Source organism: Colossoma macropomum, unplaced genomic scaffold (genome assembly GCF_904425465.1).
Source record: "Colossoma macropomum unplaced genomic scaffold, Colossoma_macropomum, whole genome shotgun sequence".
Classification (NCBI taxonomy): Eukaryota; Metazoa; Chordata; class Actinopteri; order Characiformes; family Serrasalmidae; genus Colossoma; species Colossoma macropomum.
The window spans coordinates 4117485-4143032 of NW_023494808.1; the positions used below are offsets into that span (position 1 = coordinate 4117485).

General features: G+C 37.1%; 2 protein-coding genes across 2 annotated transcripts; both read left to right on the plus strand.

Annotated features, from left to right (window-relative positions):
* The first annotated feature begins 3885 nt into the window (after positions 1–3885).
* LOC118797746 (polymeric immunoglobulin receptor-like) lies at positions 3886–16268 on the plus strand. Its single transcript, XM_036557011.1, has 6 exons — positions 3886–3948; positions 12718–13038; positions 13638–13973; positions 14769–14867; positions 15494–15546; positions 16038–16268. The coding sequence occupies exons 1-6, from the start codon at positions 3888–3890 to the stop codon at positions 16266–16268; spliced, it is 1101 nt and encodes a 366-aa protein (XP_036412904.1). The 5' UTR covers positions 3886–3887.
* Positions 16269–19507: 3239 nt separating this feature from the next.
* Positions 19508–24214, plus strand: LOC118797747 (CMRF35-like molecule 9). The gene is made up of 5 exons (XM_036557012.1): positions 19508–19655; positions 20294–20635; positions 22264–22356; positions 23525–23577; positions 23804–24214. Exons 1-5 carry the CDS (start codon positions 19586–19588, stop codon positions 24212–24214), a joined length of 969 nt encoding a protein of 322 aa, XP_036412905.1. The 5' UTR covers positions 19508–19585.
* Positions 24215–25548: the final 1334 nt, after the last annotated feature.

A 25548-nucleotide genomic window follows, 5' to 3' on the forward strand; every position in this document is an offset into this window, starting at 1 on the left:
TACTCAAATACATATTAGAAATGATTTAGTGTATTTCTAGAACCTCTGAATATGGACTTCCCCTGCATTCATTAATACAAATATACAGATAGTTACAGAAGAAGGGTTTGGCCTGCAGAGAAGTGGCAGAATATGCAGAGGGAGGAGTCGTAATCAAATGCAGATATGAGGGCTAATAAAACACACATATGTCTGTAAAATAAGAAGAAAAATCAGTGATATTTTGTACATAATGTGTAGGTGAGTTTAAGCGTTTTCAATTGATTGTTTATGATTCACAGATCTGTCCTATGAGAAGAACATCAGTGTGACTGGCCATGTAGGAGGAAGTGTGAACATCAGCTGCATATACCCACAATCCCTCAAGAATGACCCCAAGTTTCTCTGTAGGAGAGTGGGCACTGCTGACTGTAAATATAAAACATCCATTAAAGAGAACAGAAAATGGATAAATGAGGGAAAACTGTATCTACATGATGATGGAAAGCAGATCTTCACTGTGATCATCAACAGTCTGACTGAGGGAGACTCTGGTGAATACTGGTGTGGAGCTGAATCAGACTGGACATCTGACCATGGATACAGGGTTTATATCACACAGATCAACCTCAGAGTTACTGGTGAGTAGATATGAATTCAATTAATCTGATTATGTACAGAAACCTTTCTTCTATATCTTTATGGAGTTATATGTAAGAACTGTACAGTATAATAATTTGAGATTTTATCATTGAATTTCAGGGAGTCTGCAGTCTGGAAAAGGTGAGTCCAGTAAAAGCAGTTTGATTCACAATCTGTTCAAAAACATTTTGTTTGTATCCTAAAATGTACACAAAACAAGTACAACAAAATGTATAGGTGAAATTGATATTAACACTTAATGTACAAATAAAGACCCTCTGCTCTTCTATTGTTAGTTTGATCACTTTTAAATGATCAGATTATTGTTTGTTTCTCATTCTCTAATTTCCAGTTTCATCTATGATCACTGGTGGCTTTGTGATTCAGCTACTTCTGATTGGATTATTATTCTTCATGGTGACTTTTAGAAAGAGAAGCAAGACTCAAGGTACCATCACACAGAGAAACATGCACATACAATCACTGGATACTAATAACAATGCACACATTCTTATTTGGGCAACTAATTCAACATAGAAAATGATCAAAGGAAAGATTCCAGTCCTGTGGTTTAGGGCTGGTTAATGACAAATGACATTCAGTCACTGGACGTATTACTGGTTTCCCCAAAACACTTAACAAGGAACTTTCAGATCTGATTGTTCAGATGTGATACGGCATGGGTCATTAAAAACGTTTATTGGAGACCAAAAAAAAAAATCACTAGGCCTCAGTGGACTAACAGTGATGGACAGATGCTGCCCTCTGCTGACTAAATAAACATGCATCAAATCAAACGGAATAAGAAAAGACTGTTAACACATCCACTACATTATATAACATTTAATATTGAACATGGTGTTTTTCCAATTCTTAATGTTTGACTGATTTGAAATTATGATGTATTTCCTCCTCAGACCCAGGCAGAATCCACAGCCAATCACTTAGAGATCACTGTGTGAGTCGAGATTGTATTTCAAAGCTGGTTCTCACTGGAACAGATATACACCAATATAATGTGTAATAATGAACTGATAATAACTGAAATATTGATCTTACTCACTTACACAAAAAACAGAAGATTAAACTAAACATTTAACCAGCTCTAATTTTTATAATTGTTTTTTTCTCTCTGTTCTTAGATTTCCGTAGTTGTATATGAGGCAATTAAAGACAATAGACTCCTTCTTACTTCAGATGCTGGAGATTCCATAGTCTGCTCAGCTGCTCACCTTCCTACAAACCCCTGAGAACCTTTTCAAACTGTTGATGATAATGTCCAGTTACCCTCAAGCTATGATTTCTCAAATCTTGTTTAATCAACTCCTCAGTTACCATCAAACTCTCCTGATCAGGTCATCTACTCCACAGCTCAGTTACCCACAATTCTCTCTGATTTCTCAGTGAGTGTCACTCAGCATTCAGCTGGAAAATCTGTTGAAGGTCCAACATATGTAACAGTGAATTTCAGCAAGAAAGCAGATAGTTCTACTGATGCTGTTACCACGGCAACAAAAAGGATACGGATTCCTGACTGTTACAGTCAGACGTTAGCAGTAGCAGCTAAGTTTTCATGTTAAACTTGTATTTTCATGAATTTCCACCATAACATGAAGGCATGTTCACTTTCACACAAAGAGACTTTCACTTCTGGAAGTGTGTAATTCTGGTACAGATTATGTTGTTTTATGTGGTGCATCAAGTGTTTCAAAATCCATAGTTATAGAACAGAAATGAGCCATCAATCATGTTTTTGTGCGCAGATTAATAAGTGGGCTCATATTTGTTTTCAACATTGTAGTTATTTTGTTTGTTGTGTTATATTATGTGATGTAAATCTGCACAACTGTAATTTTATTTTTACTCAGGAAAGTATTTTTTAAGGAAACTGTTTGCTCTCTTTATTTATTTGTAATTTAAAGTTTGAAAATCTGTACACATTTTATCAAATGTCTTCTCTTAAAATATTCGTAAATGTTTTAACAGCAAAAACGATGCCATCCGTCATAAAAATAGCAGGAAACATGGAAATGTGGATACATTAACATGCATGTTTTTTTTTCAATATTTATGGATTAAAAATGAATGATTGTTGTTTCTTTACATGTCCTATAATTTACTAAAGTTCTGATCAGGAACTGATACAGATTGAAATATTTGAACATACTCTTTGCCTTCCTCATCTCTCTTCAAATACCTCAACTGAAAAAAAGCATTATTTGTGCACTGTAAAACAGGAACTGGTATTTCCAGATTAGAAGAACACATGATGTTCACAGCCTCTCTTAGGCTTTATTCACTTGTGGATAGAATGGAGTTCTCACTCCTATACACTTCCCACCTTTATCCTCTAGATGGCAGTACAGTCTTAAAAATAAAGGTGCCAACAAGGGTTCCAACAAGTGTCCAAGTGTGAAAAAAGTGTGAAATGACTAAAGACATGCTTCCTGTCTTAACATCATTCTTCTCGGAAATATGGTCTTAAAATCCTCTCAGAGCTAAAATATTAAAATACTTACATTAAGGAGTTTCTGCTTTTGTAGCTCTTCACTGTGATGGACCCTTATTGATAGGGTTCAGTGAGTTTCCACAGCAGTTCTGCCTCCATTGAGTGTGTATGAGTATGATTGGTGGGCAGATCTGTGTTGTTTTGATCATGTTTATACTGAGGACACTGGGGCGAGTGGTCATTCATACTGCAGTACAGTACAGCTGTCTTTCTATGTGCTGCACTATAGATGGCACTAGTGATGTCCTTTTTCAGACCAGATCACAAACGACATCACAGCACTGCTGTTCTGTATTAGAGCTAAACATATAATTATATTTAGACATGAGTTGAGGGCCTCATTAGAGAACTTTCAAGAAACAGAAGTCAAACAGAGATGATTGACTTACAGCACAATGAAGTGGTAAAGAATTCTGGTGAACTCTGTAGTTTGTCACACAGTCATAGACCAAACAAAGCAAATCAAAGTGAGCTCTCAGTAAATGTAGCAACAAAAATGGTTTGAAAAACATAACTTCAAAGTTTAATGATGACTGTTGCTGTTGTGTTTGACTGTTACAGCAGGAAGAGAAGAAATTGTTCACGCTTTCTCTCATCGGGTGCTGAAGGGAAATGGGCGGGTTTATCATTCTGGTCAGTTGAACCACAAGCAGAAGAATAGATTCAGACACAGCTCAGACAGAGAAACACAAAAACAGAGATGAGGATCTAAAGACATGAACATCTAATACACTTTTAAAGTGGAGCTGGAGGTAATATGGATAAAGCTGGAATGACTGTGAAGATCCTCCTCATCTTCTCCCTCTTCCTGATTTCAGGTAAGGAGATGCTCTTCTAAATAATCATCACTATCAGCAGAGTCAAATGAAGCCTTTACTCAGACGGACATTTGTCCTCTTTTAGTAGGTGGAGGAGAATCAGAGGGAGTGACAGGATATTCAGGAGGAGGAGTCCTCATCAAGTGCAGATATGAGACAAGAGATACATCAATAAAAAAATATTTCTGTAGAGGTTCATGGTTAAACCGTACTGACCAGATCAGGACAGGAGTTAAAAATGAGTGGATAAATAGAGGAAGATTCTCACTGTTTCATAACACCAGCACTGCAGTGTTCCAGGTGTTGATCAGAGAGCTCACTGTAGAGGATTCTGGACTGTACCAGTGTGGAGCTGAAAAGGATTTGAACACACCAGTGGAACTGAATGTACAGGAAGGTGAGTCTCTCCCATCACTGCACCTGTTTATTATCCTAAACTTCCTGCATCATTAGCATCAGCTGCAGTGAGGATGACTGTACAAACTCTCATAAAGGACAAAATGTGGGAATTATGTTCTATATGGCTGAGTAAGAAGATACCTGCATACTTCAAAGACGTTATCTCTCTCTTCAGAGACTCCTTGCCAGTCCTCCTCATCTCTGATTGGATAAGTCCTGTTTAACACCAGCTGTAGAAATGCATTTGTTTAGTTTATCATATGTAATAATGACTGTATGTTTATTAGATTGTACATTCAGTACTTGATATTGATCATAAGTACTTTTTGCGATGTTTGCAGATCCAGCCTCATGTTTCCCTAATTCTCCCAGATCTCAAAACTGATTAGGGTCTAGTTTTAATTAAATACATATTAGAAATGATTTAGTGTATTTCTAGAAACTCTGAATATGGACTTCCCCTGCATTCATTAATACAAATATACAGATAGTTACAGAAGAAGGGTTTGGCCTGCAGAGAAGTGGCAGAATATGCAGAGAGAGGAGTCGTAATCAAATGCAGATATGAGGGCTAATAAAACATACATATGTCTGTAAAAAAAGAAGAAAAATCAGTGATATTTTGTACATAATGTGTAGGTGAGTTTAAGCGTTTTCAACTGATTGTTTATGACTGACAGATCTGTCCTATGAGAAGAGTATCAGTGTGACTGGCCATGTAGGAGGAAGTGTGAACATCAGCTGCAAATACCCACAATCCCTCAAGAATGACCCCAAGTTTCTCTGTAGGAGAGTGGACACTGCTGACTGTAAATATAAAACATCCGTTAAAGAGAGCAGAAGATGGATAACACAGGGAAATCTGTATCTACATAATGATGGAGAGCAGATCTTCACTGTGAGCTTCAATAATATGAATGTGGGAAACTCTGGTGAATACTGGTGTGGAGCTGAATCAGACTGGACATCTGACCATGGATACAAGGTTTATATCACACAGATCAACCTCAGAGTTACTGGTGAGTAGATATGAATTAAACTAATCCGTTTACATTCAGACACTTTTGTCTATATATTTTATCATTTTAAGGTAAGATGTGTGCAGTATTATAATTTAAGATTCTGTCGTTGAATTTCATTGAGTCTGCAGTCTGGAAAACATCCGTCTAATGAAAGCGGTTTGATTTAAAGTCTGTTTAAAACATTTTATTTGTATCCTGAAATATACACAAAACAACTACAACAAAATGCATTAATAACTATTTTGAATGTAGTTTGTTACATATAACTTACTTATTAACAAAAAAGGACAGTTTTATGACAATATGAGGTGACATCTGAAAAGCCTTTTTTCCATCATTTCCTTTAACAAAACATCCAGCAACATCATCACCATCAGGCTCAACTCCACAGAGCACAGAAACAACCTCCTCTACAACTACAATGAGTCCCTCATTTAAGACTTCAACATGTATCATATTCATACTGTATATATTCTGGTAAACTATAGTCAGTTAGCAACAATGACGTCTACACAGTTAAACAAACTGACATTTTCCTCCAGGTCCAGATGTTCTATCACAATCATCAACACACATCAGGTCATCACTCACAAAACCAACCACATCCTCAACGCATCAACCCCCATCACCTCCACTTTCTGCCACAGATATTAACACTTAATGTACAAATAAAGTCCCTCTGCTCTTCTATTGTTAGTTTGATCACTTTTAAATGATCAGATTATTGTTTGTATCTGATTCTCTAATTTAGATTCTCCACCTCCAACATTTCCAGTTTCCTCTGTGGTCACTGGTGTGTCTGTGATTCTGCTGCTGCTTCTGATTGGGCTCTTATTCTTCATAGTAACTCTTAGAAAGAGAAGCAAGACTCAAGGTACCATCACACAGAAACATATACACAGAATGGATACTTACATGCACACATTGTGATTTGGCTTATTAACTTCATCATAGGAAACAATGTTCAGTGAAGACAATTCCAGTCCTGTGGTTTTGGGCTGATTAATGACAAATTCCATTCAGTCTCTGGACGTATTATTGGTTTATCCCAAACACTTCTTACAGAGGATTTTCCGATCATTATGTTCAGAAGTGAGTGCAGCATGAGTCATTAAACACATTCATCAGGCCTCAAATTCACTAGGCCTCAGTGGACTAACAGTGATGGACAGATGCTGCCCTCTGCTGGCTATAAATGAACATGCATCCAAACAGATAGAGCAAGAACAGGCTACATTATATGTCATTTACTATTGAGTATAATGTCTTTACCAATTCTTAATGTATGGCTGATTTAAAATTATGAATTTTTTCTTCCTCCTCAGGTCCAGCCTCAACCCAAAGCCAATCACAAAGAGGCTCCTCAGACAACCACACAGTGAGTCATGATTGTATTTCAAAGCATCTTCTCATTGTAACAGATATGAACTAATGACATATTTAATAATGAACTGTCTATAACTGAAATTTTGATCTAACTGACATAAAAATGGGAAACTGACCACTAGTCTAACTGCTAAAGAGTAGAATAGTTGAAATCACTTCAATTGAAATTGACCAGCTCTAGTTTCCAGTGTTGTTATATTTAATCTCTGCTTCTTAGGTTTCCCGTGATGTCTGTGTCTACGAGGAGATTAATGACATTTCGTCCTCAGATGCTGGAGCTTCTACAGTCAACTCTACTGCTGAACCACCTACAAACCCCTCAGAACCTCCTCAAAGTGTTCCAACATACGCAACAGTGAATTTCAGCCAGAATGCAGATAGTTCTACTGATGCTGTTACCATGGCAACCTTTAACAAGGAGAACGACTCATGTGACTATGCTACAGTCAAATGTTAGTGGAAGCAGTTTTCATGTTACACTTGTATTATCATCCATTTTCTATTCTTTTATTTCTAGAATTGTGTAAATGTGTTAATTGTTATTGTGGTCAACCCCTTAAATGTCCATGGCCCACCGACAGGCCCAGAGAATAGATCAGCTAGTTTGCATTGAAGATCCTGTAGTTACTATATAATAAGCCATAGTGTGTAATAAGCCTTGGATTTTAAGTGGTTAATATGGTGCATGAGGTGTTTTTTTGCAATTGGTGAAAAATGCAGTTGTGTTGTGTGATTTGTTGTTTTATATGTATGTGATGTAAGCATGCACAGCTATAGTTTATTTTTGCTCATTTAGTAAGAGTACTCTAAATGTCCAAAAGTTTGTGGACACTCTTTCTTATTAGTGAATTTGGTTGCACTCACTGCTGATGCAGGAGTTCAAATGCACACACAGCTTGTATAATCTCCATAGAAAAGCACTGACCAATAGAACGGGATGCTCTGGAGCAGGCGCACAGGTCACAATGTTTAAGGCCAAGCATTGGCTAGAGGGGTATAAAGCCTCCCAGCATTGAGCTGTGAGCAGAGCTGTGTTCCCTGGAGTGATGTAGCTCCATCCAATACCTTTGGGATGAGTTGAAGTGATCCAGAACTGATCATCAAAGATCAATACCTATCTGATCTCACTCTCAGTGCTCCCACTGCTAAATGCAATCAAATCCTCACAGCAATATTACAGTATATAGTGTAAAGCCTTCCCCAAAGAGTAGCAACACACTTACTGCAGTAGAGGGGGAGAAAGTCCTTTTTAATACTCTTATTTTTGAAAGAAACATTGGATGAGCATGTGTCCACAAACCTTTGGCCATATAGTGTATTTCTGAAGAAAACTGTTTCATTTGTTCATGTATAGACTATTTGTTACATCGACCACAACATTATTAAATTGAATTACTCAGTAAAACTGCTATGAAACAAATATGTAAGTTATATAGTTACAAGACTGAATCAGAACTTTATTACAGGCTTATTAATGTAAATATATTGTACATTCCATTGAGCTTCTCTAGAGTGTGTAATAAATAAATTGTGTAACATTACTCAGAAGGGTAATTAAATATTTTAACACTGTTATAGATATGACTGTTTTATCTTCCCTGCTGATTTATTCAGCTACCCTTAAACACATTTCAAAGCAGTGTAGACCATGAATAATGGATTATACATAGTTTTTACATAGCAGTATAAAGTGGTTGCTTTCATTTCCTGCTTCAGAATAATTATGGATGTCTTTCCAGATTACAGCTCATTGTATTCACAGCTTTCTCAACCAGTTTTATGAAATTGATATACTGAAATGGAGAACACTGAGGAGTTTGCTTGCTCTGTGGTCATTTTGTTCTTAGCAATAATAAACTGAGAAAACAATGTTATTGGTAATGACTATAAAAAGTCTTATAAACTGTAAGCAATGCTTCCAAGGTAAAGTAGGCCGAAGGAAAAATAACTTTGCAGCACTGTTGGGTGAGAGCATAGAGAGAAAGCTGGGTAATATATGTGCAGCGAATTGAGTCTGGGCATTAGAGATTGTTTTTTCTCAGAGCAGTACCATAAACTTCTACTATTCATCCTAAACCTTCTTTGTATGTACTGAACTAAGTGTGTATCTTATGAAAATAACAGCAGTGTTCACTCATGCTAGAACTGTCCTTCTCACCCTGTGCTCTAGATGGCAGTAGAGGCCGTCTGTCACAGACTCAATGACATGAACATACATCAAGGAAGGGAGTGTAATTTAGATATTCAAGTAGTGGAATGGCTTGGGGGGGCAAATGCTACGGAAGCTGCTTTGACTCGACTCAGTCCCACTGATTGTTAAATTAAATATCATGACTTCAAAGCATTTTGACTCTTCCACTAACCAACCAGATGCAGTTTACCAGACTGCTTAACTATCCAGTCAGATTCAGTCTTCCAGACTCAAGCAAATCTGAGCACAGTGTGACTTTATTGAGATCTCTACTAAAACTCAAGAGGAGACGCAGGTGAGATTACTGGGCTCTTCTTCTCAGGAGAAACATCTGAGCAGCAGGAGCGACATAAACAAAAGTCTTTGTCTTTCCATCAGGGGGCGTCTTCACAAACTCTCCCACAGTATTACTGCTGATCCAGGATCAGATTTCTGTCTTATTTACAGGTGCTTTATTAAGAGGAACAGATCCTAGATCAGTGCTTCTACTCTGAGAGGCTTTGTGAATATGAGCTTTGATCTCATTGTTGTCCAGGAGACACTACAGAGATATTAAGGAGATTTAATTTGACTTTTCTTTCTGAGGAGTACTTTCAAATACAGTGACTGAAATGGACACTAATACACAGCAGTACAGTCAAACAGTGGTGGAGACACTGAAACACGCTAAAGGAAGCTGCTTCAACACAATTCAAAGTCACTATTGATTTTACTGCAGTGCATTTTATTGTAAGCAGTTAAAAGCATTTTAACTGCCACTTTGCTCACACATTCTTCACACATCATCATGCTGAAAGATGTTCAGCTGTCTTTCACAGTGTCAAAAAGGAAGTGGGCACATTAGATTCTGCTTAACATGCAGCTGAAAATACAGCAGACAGGGTGTAAGTTTCAGCATCAGCTTGTCTGAGTTGATGTTGATCTGTGAGCCTGAACTCAGAATGAAGATCCTCCTCATCTTCACCCTCTTCCTGATTTCAGGTAAGGAGATGCTCTTCTAAATAATCATCACCATCAGCAGAGTCAAATGAAGCCTTTACTTTGATGGACGTTTGTCCTCTTTTAGTAGGTGGAGGAGAATCAGAGAGCGTGACAGGATATTCAGGAGGAGGAGTCCTCATCAAGTGTAATATAAGACAAACTTCACATCAAACCAGAAATATTTCTGTAAGGATTCATGGTTAAACTGTGCTGACCAGATCATGACAGGAGTTAAAACATGAGTGGATAAATAGAGGAAGATTCTCACTGTTTGATAAAACCAGAGCTGCAGAGTTCTGGGTGTTGATCAGAGAGCTCACTGTAGAGGATTCTGGAACGTGGAAGTGTGCAGTTCAGAAATATTTGGACTTTGACAGCTACGACAAAGTGGAACTGAAAGTACAGGAAGGTGAGTCTCTCCCACCAATAAACCTGTTTATTTTCTTAAACATCCAGCATCATTAACATCATAGCTACAGTCAGGATGAATGTACAAACTCTCATAAAGGACAAACATCATAACATCATTAACAGTGTTCCATGTAACACTGTACACAAACACATATTCATTTTAACAGTGTTATCAAAGACTCAGTCTCTTCAGAGACTCTTTATCAGACCTTCTCATCTCTGATTGGGTGAATCCTCTTTAACCCCAGCTGTGAAAATGTGTTTACATACAGTAGTTGTTCATATGTGATGATGATGGTGTGATTATCAGATTGTGTTTATAGTTCTTGCCATTTGTTAAATGTACATTGTGAGACCTTCACTATGATGTTAGCAGATCTCGTCTATAATTTAAAGTTATTTATACTGTTTCTATCAAATCTGAATATGGACTTCCTCTACATTCATGTGTTAAGCTGTAGTGTGACTATAGACAAACTTCCTGGCTCAACATCCTTTTACTCATAAATATAATCTGAGAATACTTTCAGAAAAAGAGTGTGGCCTACAGGGAAGTGACAGAATATGGAAGAATGAGTCATAATGAAGTGCATAAATAAGGACTAGTAAAACTCAAATATGACCTGTAATGTCAGAACAAATCAGTAGTATTTTGTATAAACTGTGAAGGTGAGTGTGAGAGTTTTCATTTAATTGTTTATGATGACAGATCAAGACTATGAGAAGAGCATCAGTGTGGTTGGCCATGTAAGAGGAAGTGTGAACATCAGCTGCAAATACCCACAATCCCACAGCAGGGACCCCAGGTTTCTCTGTAGGAGAGCACTTTAAAAAATGAGCATTTCTTTACTTAATTTAATTAAGTACATTGAATTTAATGTTTACAAAAAATAAAGCCCCTGAAGGGAGGTAGTGTATTTTTTTAAAGTAAAAATTGGGTGTAAAGTAATGGGGTGATACTATGTGGGGAGCACCCAATACTATGTGGTGAGCACCCAATACTATCAGGTGAGCACCAGACTATGTTGTGAGCACTACATACTACTAGGTATACACCTGTCATGTTTCAGTTATCTTTCTCTGGCATCATTTGCTTCAAGTTTTGTTTGCAGTTTTAAACCAATCAGTTCACACCTACATCCTTGACAGTGGTCTGGTCATCTGTGGATGGACAGCAGTGTTTATAAAAAATAAATCTTCTATTCTAGAGTTTAATGTTTACCAAATCACATAGATGCCTGAAGTTTTAAGCATTCCTATTATTGGGGCTTTTTTTAAAAAAAGACACATTACATTAGCAACAAAGATTATTATTATCGTTAATGTCATTTTAAAATACTCACATAATATATTCTGTTACCGTGGATAATATCTGAATTTCTGATTTTGTAATCATTATATAATTATAATACACAAGAAAAGTAGACACATATAGTTATAGACTGTTACTTATAGGCTAATCAATATAATAATAGAATCATACTAACAAATCAAGTTGTAAACAGTAGGAGCTAATTATTTCATTGTGAAGTAACGTCTTATATGTCTGTTGTGAAATAAAGTGAATATATTATGTAATGATGATGAACTCTAAATAACAGAGTAATTAATTTTTAGCTGAATATGAAGTAAGAGCTAATAGATGTATTATAAACTATTGTTTATTAAGTGTTTTTCCTCTGTCTTTAATCCCATTTGTATCACATAGAGAACAGCAGATTGCTCAGTGCTGCTGTTACACACATTGTGCTCTAGATGGCAGTAGAGTCCTTCCGACACAGACCATTACAAAATCAATGAACATGAATATTCAACAGTGCAGTAACACAGATCTATTGACTTACAACTAAACTGGATTTTTTAAATGGGTGCTTGCAAGTAAAGAAACTGAAATGGGACACTCAGACAGAGCAGTACAGTTAAATAGTGGTGAAACAGGATAAACACTAATGAATAAACAACATGAAGCTGCTTCAACACAACTCAAAGACACTGTTTATTTAACTGCAGTGAATTTTATTATAAGCATTTAAAAGCATTTTAATTGCCACTTTGCTGATACATACTTTACACATCACCATGCTGAGAGATTTTCAGCTGTGTCTTTCAGAGAGTCAAAAAGGAAGTGGGCAGGTTATTTGTTTCTGTTTTAGATGCAGCTGAGGACACAGAACAGAGTCAGACAGAGTTGAAGTGCATGTCTCAGGTCCTCTGATATCTGTCTGAGCTGGTGTTAGTCTGTGAATCTGAACTCAGAATGAAGATCCTGATCTTCACCCTCTTCCTGATTTCAGGTAAGGAGATGCTCTTCTAAACAATCATCACTATCAGCAGAGTCAAATGAAGCCTTTACTCAGATGGACATTTGTCCTCTTTTAGTAGGTGGAGGAGAATCAGAGAGAGTGACAGGATATTCAGGAGGAGGAGTCCTCATCAAGTGTACATACGACACAGAATACACATCAAACCGAAAATATCTCTGTAAGGATGCATTGCTCTGTCTGTCTTATAAAATTGGGACCGATACTAAAAATGAGTGGATACATAGTGGAAGATTCTCACTGTTTGATGACACCAGAGCTGCACAGTTCTGGGTGTTGATCAGAGAGCTCACTGTAGAGGATTCTGTAACGTACAAGTGTGGAGTTGATAAATCTGGCTTTGACATCTACACACCAGTGAAACTGAAGGTAGAGGAAGGTGAGTCTCTCCCACCCCTACACCTGTTTATTTTCTTAAACATTTAGCATCATTAGCATCAGCTACAGTGAGGGTGAATTTACAAACTCCCATAAAGAACAAAGAGCATAAAGCACGTTCCATATTGCCCTGTACACAAACACATACTTATTATATTAACAGTATTATCACAGACTCAGTCTCTTTCAGAGACTCATCATCAGACCTTCTCATCTCTGATTGGGTGAATCCTCTTAAACCTCAGCTGCGAAAATGTGTTTATAAACAGTAGTTGTTCATATGTGATGATGACTGTGTGATTATCAGATTGTGTTTACAGTGCTTGGCATTTGTTAAATGGATGTTGTGTGACCTTCACTATGATGTTAGCAGATCGCATCTCTAGTTCAAAGTTATTTTGTCTATTTAGATCATCTCTGAATATGGACTTCCTCTGAATTCATGTGCTAAGCTGTAGTGGGACTATAGACAAACTTCCTGACTCAACATCCTTTTACTCATAAATATAATCTGAGAATACTTTCAGTCAAAAGAATATGCAGTGAGGAGTTCAGTGATATTGTGTATAAACTGTGAAGGTGATTATTTACAATTGACAGATCAAGAAGAGAAGAGCATCAGCGTGGTTGGTCATGTCGGAGGAAGTGTGAACATCAGCTGCAAATACCCAAAATCCCACAGCAATGACCCCAAGTTTCTCTGTAGGAGAGTGGACACTGCTGACTGTGGTTATGAAACATCTGTTAAAGAGAGCAGAAGATGGATAAATGAGGGAAAACTGTATCTATATGATGATGGAAAGCAGATCTTCACTGTGATCATCAACAGTCTGACTGAGGGAGACTCTGGTGAATACTGGTGTGGAGCTGAATCAAACTGGACATCTGATCATGGATACAAGGTTTATATTACACAGATCAACCTCAGAGTTCCTGGTGAGTAGATATGATTTAAGTTTATCTTTTTACTGTCAGAAATTTTCTTCTATATGTTTAGGGAGTTTGGAAGTTAGAAGTATACAGCATTATAGTTATTCAGCCTGTTTAATCAGTTGATTGGTCTTCAAAACAACTGAAAACCTGTAGCCAGGTCAGCCACTTGAGGGTAAGACTGGACACCTCTGACATAAGGAGGCTGTGGTAATATTAACAAGTGATTATTGTAGAGGTGAAAGAGGTTTTTGTATGTTATGTAGAACATTATTTGTTCTGTATAAAGAGATTCGGGTTATCTAATGACAATATAAGATGACAAATCTAGAAAAGCTTTTATTTTCCTTTTTACTTCATCTCCATTAACAAAACCAGGAACAGCATCACCCTCAACATCACCATCAAGCCCCACAGCACAGACCATAGAAACAAATGCCTCTACAACAACTACAATGAAATCCTCATTTAAGACTTCAACAGGTACAATATTCATACTGTATATATCCTGTTAAACTGTAGTCAGTCAGTAATAATGTACTCAGATAATAGGGCAGCCTGACTTTTATTTCTTTCTGCAGAAATTCTACCACAGTCATCGACATACATCAGTTCTCTGACCACAAAACCAACCACATCCTCAATGCCTAAAACCATACCGTCCTCTTTGTCAGGTGATTACACTTCATGTACAAGCAAAGAACATCTGCTCTTCTATTGTTAGTCTTATCACTTCAGAATGATCAGATTATAATCTGTGACTGAGTTATGATTCTGTTTCTCCATCACCACTATTTCCAGTTTCCTCTGTGGTCACTGGTGTGTCTGCGATTGTGTTGCTGCTCCTGATTGGACTCTTATTCTTCATAGTCACTCTTAGAAAGAGAGGCAAGACTCAAGGTACCATCTCACACACATTTGGACTATTAATTTCACCATAGAAAATTATCATAGGAAACAATGTTGAGTAAAGATGTGGTGTTGGGCTCATTTATGACAAATTATGACAGTGGCTGGACATGTTATTAGTTTCCTCAAGACACTTCACATGGATTGTTTTAATCTACATGTTCAGATAAATGGATCATTAAACACATTTATTAGGCCCCAGTGGACTAACAGTGATGGACAGATGCTGCCCTCTTCTGGCTATAAATGATCATGCATCAAAAGAAATAGAGCAACAACAACAACATTTTGGGGGCAGTTGTACAGCCTGTTTATCTTTCAAGTTATGAACTTTAATATTGATCTATCAAAAATGGACAAAACTGAGCTAAACTTGATATTGCGGTAGTTTTATGGCTCAGACTGATTTGGTCAGACTCTGAAGATTTGTATGTTGACATAAATGGATCCTTAAACACATTTATTAGGCACGAGTGGACGAACAGAGGTGAAGAGATGCTGCCCTCTTCTGGCTATAAATGAACATGCATCAACAAACTGTGAACGCATTTTCAGGACAATTGTACAGCCTGTTTATCTTTTAAGCAATTGATATTGTATACATTGGTTCTCCTCAGACCCAGGCACAACACAACACCAGTCCTTCAAAGGATACTCAGCTGTCCACAGGGTGAGTGAGGATGTATTTCAAAAAAGGCTCCCAGAAAACAACTTTCTACAACTGACATGCTTAAAAATGAATAATCAAAGACTGAAAAAAGAAACTACCTGACTTCACATCAGTGTAACTGCTCCACCAGGAGTAAAAAGTGTAGTTCACTTCAAAAACACTCTAACATTCCCATTGTTATTGTTTATATCTCTGCTCTTAGGTTTTCCATCTTTTCAATAACTAATGAAGAGATTAAGGACAGTAGACACCTTCCTACATCAGATGCTGGAGTCTTCATGATCTACTCTACTGCTCAACTACCCACAACCCCCACAGGACCTTCTCAAACTGATTATGAAAATATCCAGTTACCCATAAACCCCACAGAACCTTCTCAAACTGATTATGAAAATATCCAGTTACCCCAAAACCCCTCAGAACCTTCTCAAACTGATTATGAAAATGTCCAGTTACCCACAAACTGTGATTTCTCAAATTCTCCTGCTCAGTTACCATCAAACTCTCCTGAACAGGTCACCTGCTCCACAGCTCAGTTACCCACAGTTCTCTCTGATTTCTCAGCAAGTGGCACTCCGCAAACAGCTGGAACATCTACAGAAGGCCCAACATACACAACAGTGAATTTCAGGAAGAAGGTAGGCAGAGCTAGTGATGCTGTTACCAGAGTAGCCTTTAGTAACGATGAGGACTCATGTGAGTATGCTACAGTCAAACGTTAGCAGAAGCAGCTAAGTTTTCAATATAATCTTGTATGTTCATGCATTTCTACCAAAATGAGATACATAAAGGTATATTTTCCTTTCACACAAAGAAATGTTTTCTTCTGGAAGTGTGTAAATTTGTTACTATTTGTTTTGGATAATATTGTATTTGAAAAGTTTTATAAATCATGATTATAGATGACAAATTAATGTTCAGCTTTGTTTGGTATGCTTAAAAATGAGGTTCTGTGAGGTTTGTAATCCGTTTGATGAATACAGTTTTTTTGTGTGTTTTTTGTTTTATGTATATAGTTTAAATATAGTAAATTTAAGTATATTTAATTAAATATAAACATCAACTGCAGTTTAACGTATGCACTCATTATGTATTTTTACATCAAACACAAAGCATATAACTGAATTACTCAGTAAATACAACGAAAGTTCTGTTAATTATGTACAAGACCGATTTTGATTGGACTTGCTTACAGCTCTTTGGAGTTCAAAGGCTTATTAATGTAAATGAATAATTAACCTGTACTGACCTTTAATATGGTTACATTTTCATGCATCAGTTCAAAACCCATTGTAGTCATGAAATGTGAAACATATTCTACATTCCACTGACCTTCTGTACAGTGTGTAATAAAGGCTATTTGTCTTCCTTAAAAGGGTAATTTCACTCAACACTCACCAATCAAATTCACTCTACCAGACGCCCCCCCACCGCCAATCAAATGTAGTATAACAGACTCCTCCACTAACCAATCAGATGTAGTCTATCAGACTCCTATACTCATCAGTCAGATTCAGACTATCTGACTCCTCCAATCACCAATCAGATTCAGACTATCTGACTCCTCCACTTACCAATCAGATGTTGTCTATCTGACTCCTCTACTCACCAATCAGTTTGTCTACCAGATCCCTCCACTTACCAATCAGAATCACTTTACCAGATTACCTCACTTGGCAATCAGATTCAGTCTACAAGATTCTTCCACTAACTAGATTCAGTCTACCAGATCCCTCCACTAACCAATCAGAATCAGTTAACCCGACTCCACCACTCACCAATCAGATTTACTCTACCAGATTCCTGCACTGACCAATCAGATTCAGTCTTTCAGAGTCTGAACACCAGCACAGTTTAATCGTCTGCAGTCAGAAGAATCAAGGCTACCAGGTTAAATAACAGAGTGCATTTTGAATGTAAGGCACCTTTAATCAAAAATGTTAATATTATGCATAATTATGTGTAACAACTAATGCTTCGTGTTTTGCACTGAACAAATTTGTATGCTGTATGTCAATGTTTTATGTCAATGAAGCAAACTAAAGCAAACATGTACTGTGTGACTTAACCCGTCATGAGGTCACAGCAAAAGAACTGAGCATCACAAGCTTCATGAAATGGGATTTCATGATAAAGTAGCTGCACACAAACCCAGGATCACTATGCGCAGTGCCAGCCGTGGGATGGAGTGGAGTAAAGCACACCGCCACTGGACCCTGCAGCAGTGAAAACATGTTCTCTGGTGGGATTAATCACGCTCTCTATCTGGCAGTCTGACGGATGAATCTGGGTTGGCGAATGCCAGGAGAACACTACCTACCGGAATACATAGTGCCAACAGTAAAGTTTGGTGGAGGAGGGATAATGGGATGGGGCTGTTTTTCAGGATTTGCACCCCTTAGTTCCAGTGAAGGTAAATCTTAGTGCTTCTGCTTTTGACTGAATGAGCACAAATTCCCAAAGACACACTCCAACATCTTATAGAAAGCTTTCCAGAATGGTGGAGGCTGTCATAGCCATAAAGCCATAACTTCACAGTAATGGCCATGGTTTTCAAATAGGACGCCCAAAAAACTCATATATGTGTGATTTATTTGTCTCCACATTCCTTTGGCCATATAGCTTATCAAGTAATAATTAGATGCTTAATGTAATTTATCAAAAATATTCATATGAAAAAAGCAAATCAATGACATAACATCATCATTCTCATCTCAGATATGCAGCTTCGAATTTCAGCACCTCCAATTTAAAACTCCTTTCTGCATCTGTGCTTTAAAAAAAGTGACAGCGACATTGTGTTCTAGATGGCAGAAGATTCCTTCGGACACAGACCAGTAAAGAAACAATGACATGAATATGAATATTCAACAGTGGAGTCACACATATTCATTCACTAACAGCTAAACTGGAGTCATCAGAGGACAATTTTACTGACCAAATGCAAAGTGATTCTAATAAGCTTCTTTATGAGAAATAACACTAGACAAAAAGAAGAGATGAGAGTTCAGCTGCAGATGAACATGAACTTCATTATCTCAGCAAATCTGAGCACAATGTGTGACTTTATTGAGATCTCTACTAAAACTCAGTGGGACACGAAAGATTACTGAGGTCTTTTTCTGAGGAGAAACATCTGAGAAGCAGGTGAGACTTATACTTTTGTTTGTTTTTCCATCTAAATTCATTGTTCTGTAGGAGAAAATCCAAGATATTGAGGAGATCTTTTTTTGTTCATATCATATTTGCAAGCAATATAAATCCAATGGACGGACTCATATACAACAGTACAGTTAAACAGTGGTGTAGGTATGGCAAAAGGCTAAACGCTAATGGAAAAAAAACACAAAGCTGCATCAACACTACTCAAAAATACTGTTTACCTTAATGCAGTGAATTTCACTGAAAGCATTTAAAAGCATTTTCTAATAATAAAAACAATAATAGTAATAATAATAATAAAAGTTAGATCATACATATCTTACTGAGATGTTTTCAGCTCTCTGTTTCACGCTGTCAATAAAGGAAGTGGGCAAGACATCAGTTTCTATTTAAGACGCAGCTGAAGATGCAGCACAGTTACATAATTGCACAGAGACAAACAACAACTTGCAGAGCCTCTGATATCTGTCTGAGTTGGTGTTAATCTGTGAGCCTGAACTCACAATGAAGATCCTCCTCATCTTCACCCTCTTCCTGATTTCAGGTAAGGAGATGCTCTTCTAAATAATCATCGTTATCAGCAGAGTCAAATGAAGCCTTTACTCAGATGGACATTTGTCTTCTTTTAGTAGGTGGAGGAGAATCAGAGAGAGTGACAGGATATTCAGGAGGAGGAGTCCTCATCAAGTGTGGATATGAGACACAATACACATCAAACCCAAAATACCTCTGTACGGGTTCATGGCCCTGCCTGACAAATCAAATTTGATCACTATTCATCAAGTGGATGAATAGAGGAAGATTCTCACTGTTTAATGACACCAGAGCTGCACAGTTCTGGGTGTTGATCAGAGAGCTCACTGTAGAGGATTCTGGAATGTACAAATGTGCAGTTGATAAATTTGGCATTGACATCTACACACCAGTGGAACTGAATGTAGAGGAAGGTGAGTCTCTCCCACCACTGCATTTGTTTATTACCCTAAATTTACAACATCAAATAGCCTCAGCTACAGTGAGAATTAAGGCAGAAACCTACACCAGCTCATTTTAACACTGTTATCACAGACTCTGTCTCTTCAGATACTTTTCATCAGACTTTCTTATCTCTGATGAATCCTGCTTAAACCCAACTGCGAAAATGTGTTTACATACAGTAGTTGTTCACATGTGATGATGACTGTGTGATTATCAGATTGTGTTTATAGTTCTTGCCATTTGTTAAATGTACATTGTGAGACCTTCACTATGATGTTAGCAGATCTCATCTCAGTTATTTACACTGTTTCTATCAAATCTGAATATGGACATCTTCTGCATTCAGAGTTAAGCTGTAGTGTGACTATCGACAAACTTCCTGACTCAACATCCTTTTATTGATAAACATAATCTGAAAATACTTTCAGAAGAAGAGTGTGGCCTATAGGGAACTGACAGAATATGGAGTAATGAGTCATAATCAAGTCCATAAATAAGGACTAGTAAAACTCAAATATACCTGTAAAGTCATAACAAATCAGTAGTATTTTGTATACATCATGTAGGTGAGTGTAAGTGTTTTCATCTGATTTTTTATGATTGACAGATCTGTCATTCAAGAAGAGCATCAGTGAGATTGGTCATGTAGGAGAAGGTGTGAACATCAGCTGCACATACCCACAATCCCACAGCAGTGACCCCAAGTTTCTCTGTAGGAGAGTGGGCACTGTTAGCTGTAGTTATAAAACATTAGTTAAAGAGAGCAGAAGATGGATAAATGAGGGAAAACTGTATCTACATGATGACAGATCAAAGCAGATCTTCACTGTGATCATCAACAGTCTGACTGAGGGAGACTCTGGTGAATACTGGTGTGGAGCTGAATCAGACTGGACATCTGATCATGGATACAAGGTTTATATTACACAGATCAACCTCAGAGTTACTGGTGAGTAGATATGGTTTTACATTCATACTTTCAAACCACTCCATCTACAACCCCATTTCCAAAAAAATTGGAATGTTGTGAAAAATGTCAATAAAAACAAAATCCAACGGTGTGCAAATCATTAAAACCCCATATTTAATTGAAAATGCTTCAAAGACAACATAATAAATGTTGAAACTAAAAAATTTTATTTTTAAAAAAAAAAAATTTGGCCATTTTGAATTTGATGACAGCAACAAAAGGCTGGTAAAGTTGTCTAATGCTGAAAAAACACCTGGTGGTTGATTGGCAACAGGTCAGTAACATGATTAGGTATACAAAAAAAAAAAGCATCTCAGAGAGGCTAAGTCTTTCAGAAGTAAAAATGAGGAGGGGTTCACCAGTCTGTGAAGGATTGCAGAATCAAATATTGCAACAATTCAAGAGTAAAGTTTCTCAACATAAAATAGCAAAGAACTTTTGCTTTTCATCATCTACAACACATAACAACATTAAACGATTCAGAGAATCTGGAGAAATATCTGTATACAAGGAACAAGGCCAAGAACCAGTATTTGCTGGCCATGATCTTTGGGCCTTCAGATTGCACTGCATTAAAAACAGACATTATTCTGTAGTGGAAATCACTGCATGGGCTCAGAAACACTTCTGAAAACCACTGTCTGTGAAAACAGTTTGTCGCTGCATCCACAAATGCAAGTTAAAACTCTAAAACACAAAGGAGAAACCATATATAAACAGGATCCAGAAACACTGCCACTTTCTCTGGGCCTGAGCTCATTTAAAATGGATTGAGGGGAAGTGGAAAAGTGTCCTGTGGTCCAACAAATCAACATTTGAATTTCTTTTTGGAAATCGTGGACACTGTGTCCTCTGGGCTAAAGACCACTCAGCTTGGTATCAATGCACAGTTCAAAAGCCAGCATTCATGATGGTATAGGGGGGCATTAGTGCACATGGCATGGCTGACAAGCATATGTGTGTACCCCGAAGTGTTGAGCAGCTGAAATCCTATATTAAATAAGAATGGAAAACATTTCATGTTCAAAACTACAGCAGTGTCTCCTAAGTTCTCTCACGCTTACAGAGTGTTGTTAAAAGAAGAGGTGGTGAAGCACAGAGGTAAACATGCCCCCTTCTCAACTTTTTTGGAACATGTTGTTGGCATCAAATTCAAAATGAGCACATATTTTTCAAAAAACAATAAAATTCCTCAGTTTCAATATTTGATTTGTTGTCTTTGTACTACTTTCAATGAAATATAGGGTTCAAATAATTTGTACGTAATTTTGTTTTTACTTTTATTTTGCACAGTATCCCAAACTTTTTGGAAATGGTGTTGTATATATTTTGCAGCCTAGAGACAAGACGTGTACAGTATTATACTTAAAGATTGAACTGTAGGTAACCTGTAATCTGGAGTCTAATATCAAAATCGGTGTAATGAAAGAGGTTTTATTCAAAATCTGAGGCTGAAATATTTTCCATGTATCGTCACACATAAAAATGATGGTTATGAATGTGAAAGAGGTTATAATTTATCGTAAATTCTATAAAACCAATATATGAAATGACATCTGAAAAGGCTTTTTTTCTTTTTTCTTCATCTCTATGAACAAAACAACCAGCAACATCACCATCAAACTCAACTCCACAGATCACAGAAAGAACCTTCTCTTCATCTACATCTACAGTGAATTCCCCACTTAAGACTTCAGCAGGTATAAAATTCTGACTGTATATATCCTGGTAAACTGTAGTCAGTCAGCAATGATGGCATCTACACAGACAATTATTGACAAACTGATGTTTGTTTGTTTTTTTAGATATTCTAAAACAGAAATCAGCAAACATCAGTTCAGTAACCACAAAACTAACTGCATCCTCCACTTCTAAAACCACGTTATCTTCATTATCTATTACAAGTGATTACACTGCATGTACAGTACACGCAAATAACTTCTGCTCATATGTTATTAGTTTGATCTCTTCTGTATCTGATTATTGCTGTGACTGAGTCTGTATTTATGATTCAGAGTTTCCAGTTTCTTCTGTGATCACTGTTGCGTCTGTGATTCTGCTGCTGCTTCTGATTGGACTCCTATTCTTCAAAGTCACTCTAAAAAAAAGAAGCAAGGCTCAAGGCACACACAGAAACACACATATACACAAAATGGGTAACTTATTTCTGCAGATAATATTGTTTGGGCTATTCATTTCTTCATAGAAAATTTTTGCACACTGTGAGAAAAAGGTACACTGTTCATTTATCAAGGTACAAACAGTGTAAATGTGCCCTCAAAGGTACAACAATGGTTTAAGGTCCAACTGGGTACCTTAAACTGTGTGGCGTCAAAACAAAATAACAATTATGGTTTAATGTTCCCTAACTAAAGGCACTGAAATGTAGCTTTAATGGTACCACCTCAGTGACAGTTCAGTATCTGTTTTTAGGAGAATGTAGAAACCATTGTTTGGTAAAGATAGTTTCACTCATGTAGTGTTGAGCTAATCTATGACCAATTCCATACAGTCACTGAACAAATTGTTGATTTCCCCAACACTTTTTACAAAAATTTATTTATTTTTTTTAATATCTGTATGTTCAGATATGAGTGCAGCATGGGTCATTCATTAGAAGTCAATAAAATTTCACAAGGCCTCAGTGGACAAACAGACTAACAGTGATGGACAGATGCTGCCCTCTGGTGGCTATAAATGAACATACATCAAAACAAATAGAGTAAGAACGGACTGTGACCACATTCTCATATCAAATCTACATCCTGTTTATTTTCCACAAAATGTATAATATTTATATATCATATAACATCCAAATCGATTCTTATTTCATAACTGACTGAATGTTCTGGAATTGTTTCTCCTCAGTTCCAGCCTCAACCCAAAGCCAATCACTCAGAGGCTCCACCAATGACCACAGAGTGAGTCAAAACTGTATTTTAGTGCAGGTTCTCACTGGAACAAGATTCCACCAATGATAATAATGAATCCTCAATAACTGGAAAATTGATCTACCTCACTTGCACATTGGGAAAACTAAATATTGGTTTAAGTGCACCAAAAGGAGTAAAATAGTTGAGTTCACTTTAAATACACTTGACTTGTTATCATTTTCATTAATAATCTTTACCTGTATTTTTATTATAGGTTTCTCTATGTGACTCTGAGGAGGTTAAAGACATTTCAACCTCAGATGCTGGAGTTTCCACAGTCTACTCTACTGCTCAGCCACCTACAAACCCCTCAGAACCTTCTCAAACTGTTGATGATGATGTGCAGTTAACCTCAAGCAGTGATTTCTCAAATTCCATTTATTCCGCAGCTCAGTTACCATCAAACTCTCCTGATCAGGACATCTACTCCACAGCTCAGTTACACACAATTCTCTCTGATTCCTTGGCAAGTGCCACTCAGCATTCAGCTGGAAAATCTGCTGAAGGTCCAACATACGCAACCGTGAATTTCAGGCAGAATGCAGATAGTTCTACTGATGCTGTTACCACAGCAACCATCAACAAGGAGAACGACTCATGTGACTATGCTACAGTCAAATGTTAGCAAAGTTAGCACGGCACCAAAACAAGATGGTATGTTTACTTTGACACAAAGAAAGATTTACTTCTGTAAGTGTGTAAATGTGTTACTATTTGTTCTGGTTTATCCTTTTTGTGAACTGATTCAAAATTCATCTATATAGATGAGAAATGAACTTTCAGCTTTGTTTGGTGTGATTATTAATATGTTTATCTGAGCTCCACAATCTGTTCAATAAATGCAATTGTTTTGAGGGTTTTTGTTTTTATATGTATGTGATGTCAGTTTTCGTAACTGTAGTTTTATTCCTACACATTTCATGAAAGTACTTCTGATGAAAACTGTTTCATGGGTTCATTGTCTTCTCATTTAAATGCTGTAAGACTATGGCCAAAAATATATGGACACTTGACCAGAGTCTAGTCATGACTTGCTTTACACCACTTCAGCTGACCCTTGGCATTGAGCATAGTGATCATAGGCAGATCTCGCAGGGCAAAACTTTAAACTGACTAGTAACAAAGGTGGCATATTTAAGGTCCCTGACCTCTTCAATATGACTCATTCTACTGCCAAGGTTTGTGTATGTAGATTGCATGGCTATGTGCCTGATTTTATACACTTGTTAGCAATAGCTGTGGCTGAAACATAAATACTCACTGAACACAGCTCCACTTACTATATAGGTGCACTTTGTAGTTCTACAATTACAGACTGTAGTACATCTGTTTCTCTGCATACTTTGTTAGCCCCCTTTTACCCTGTTCTTCAGTGGTCAGGACCCCCACAGAACAGGCATTATTTGGACAGTGGATCATGGTAGTGTGATATTGTGTGTTGTGCTGGTGCAAGTGGATCAGACACAGCAGTGCTGCTGGAGTTTTTACACACCTCAGTGTTACTGCTGGACTGACCAGCACCAACTGTGCAGCAGCAGATGAGCTATCGATGTAAAGTCTTACATCCACAAGGTGGACCAACAAGGTAGGAGTGTCTAATAATGTGGACAGTGAGTGGACACAGTGTTTAAAACATGTTTAAAAAATATTAAAAGAACATATGCTGTTCACAACCAAGGTTTTATTCAGTTGTGTATAGAAATCAGTGGACAATAGGAATCAATGAATGATTTAGTTTCCACCTTTATCCTCTAGATGGCAGTACAATCTTAAAAATAAAGGCACCAGTGCCATGGTGTAAAAAGAGCCTTTAAATGATGTTTTTTCAAAGAACCATTTAAGTGTCCAAGTGTGAAAAAACATTCTTTATACTTTCAGAACTTCCACATCTAAAAATACATGAAAAATATATAATTCTGAGCTTATTAAAGTTTTTCTTAGAACAATATGTTTAAGCTG

Excerpts from the sequence above, each read along its gene's own strand:
- LOC118797747 (XM_036557012.1), top strand. The coding sequence starts at position 19,586 with ATGTACAAATGTGCAGTTGATAAATTTGGCATTGACATCTACACACCA. Across the intron at positions 19,656-20,293 it reads GGAACTGAATGTAGAGGAAG|ATCTGTCATTCAAGAAGAGC; the intron begins GTGAGTCTCTCC and ends TATGATTGACAG. Across the intron at positions 23,578-23,803 it reads GCTCCACCAATGACCACAGA|GTTTCTCTATGTGACTCTGA; the intron begins GTGAGTCAAAAC and ends TTTTTATTATAG.
- LOC118797746 (XM_036557011.1), top strand. The coding sequence starts at position 3,888 with ATGGATAAAGCTGGAATGACTGTGAAGATCCTCCTCATCTTCTCCCTC. Across the intron at positions 3,949-12,717 it reads CTCCCTCTTCCTGATTTCAG|TAGGTGGAGGAGAATCAGAG; the intron begins GTAAGGAGATGC and ends GTCCTCTTTTAG. Across the intron at positions 13,974-14,768 it reads GATCAACCTCAGAGTTCCTG|TTTCCTCTGTGGTCACTGGT; the intron begins GTGAGTAGATAT and ends CACTATTTCCAG.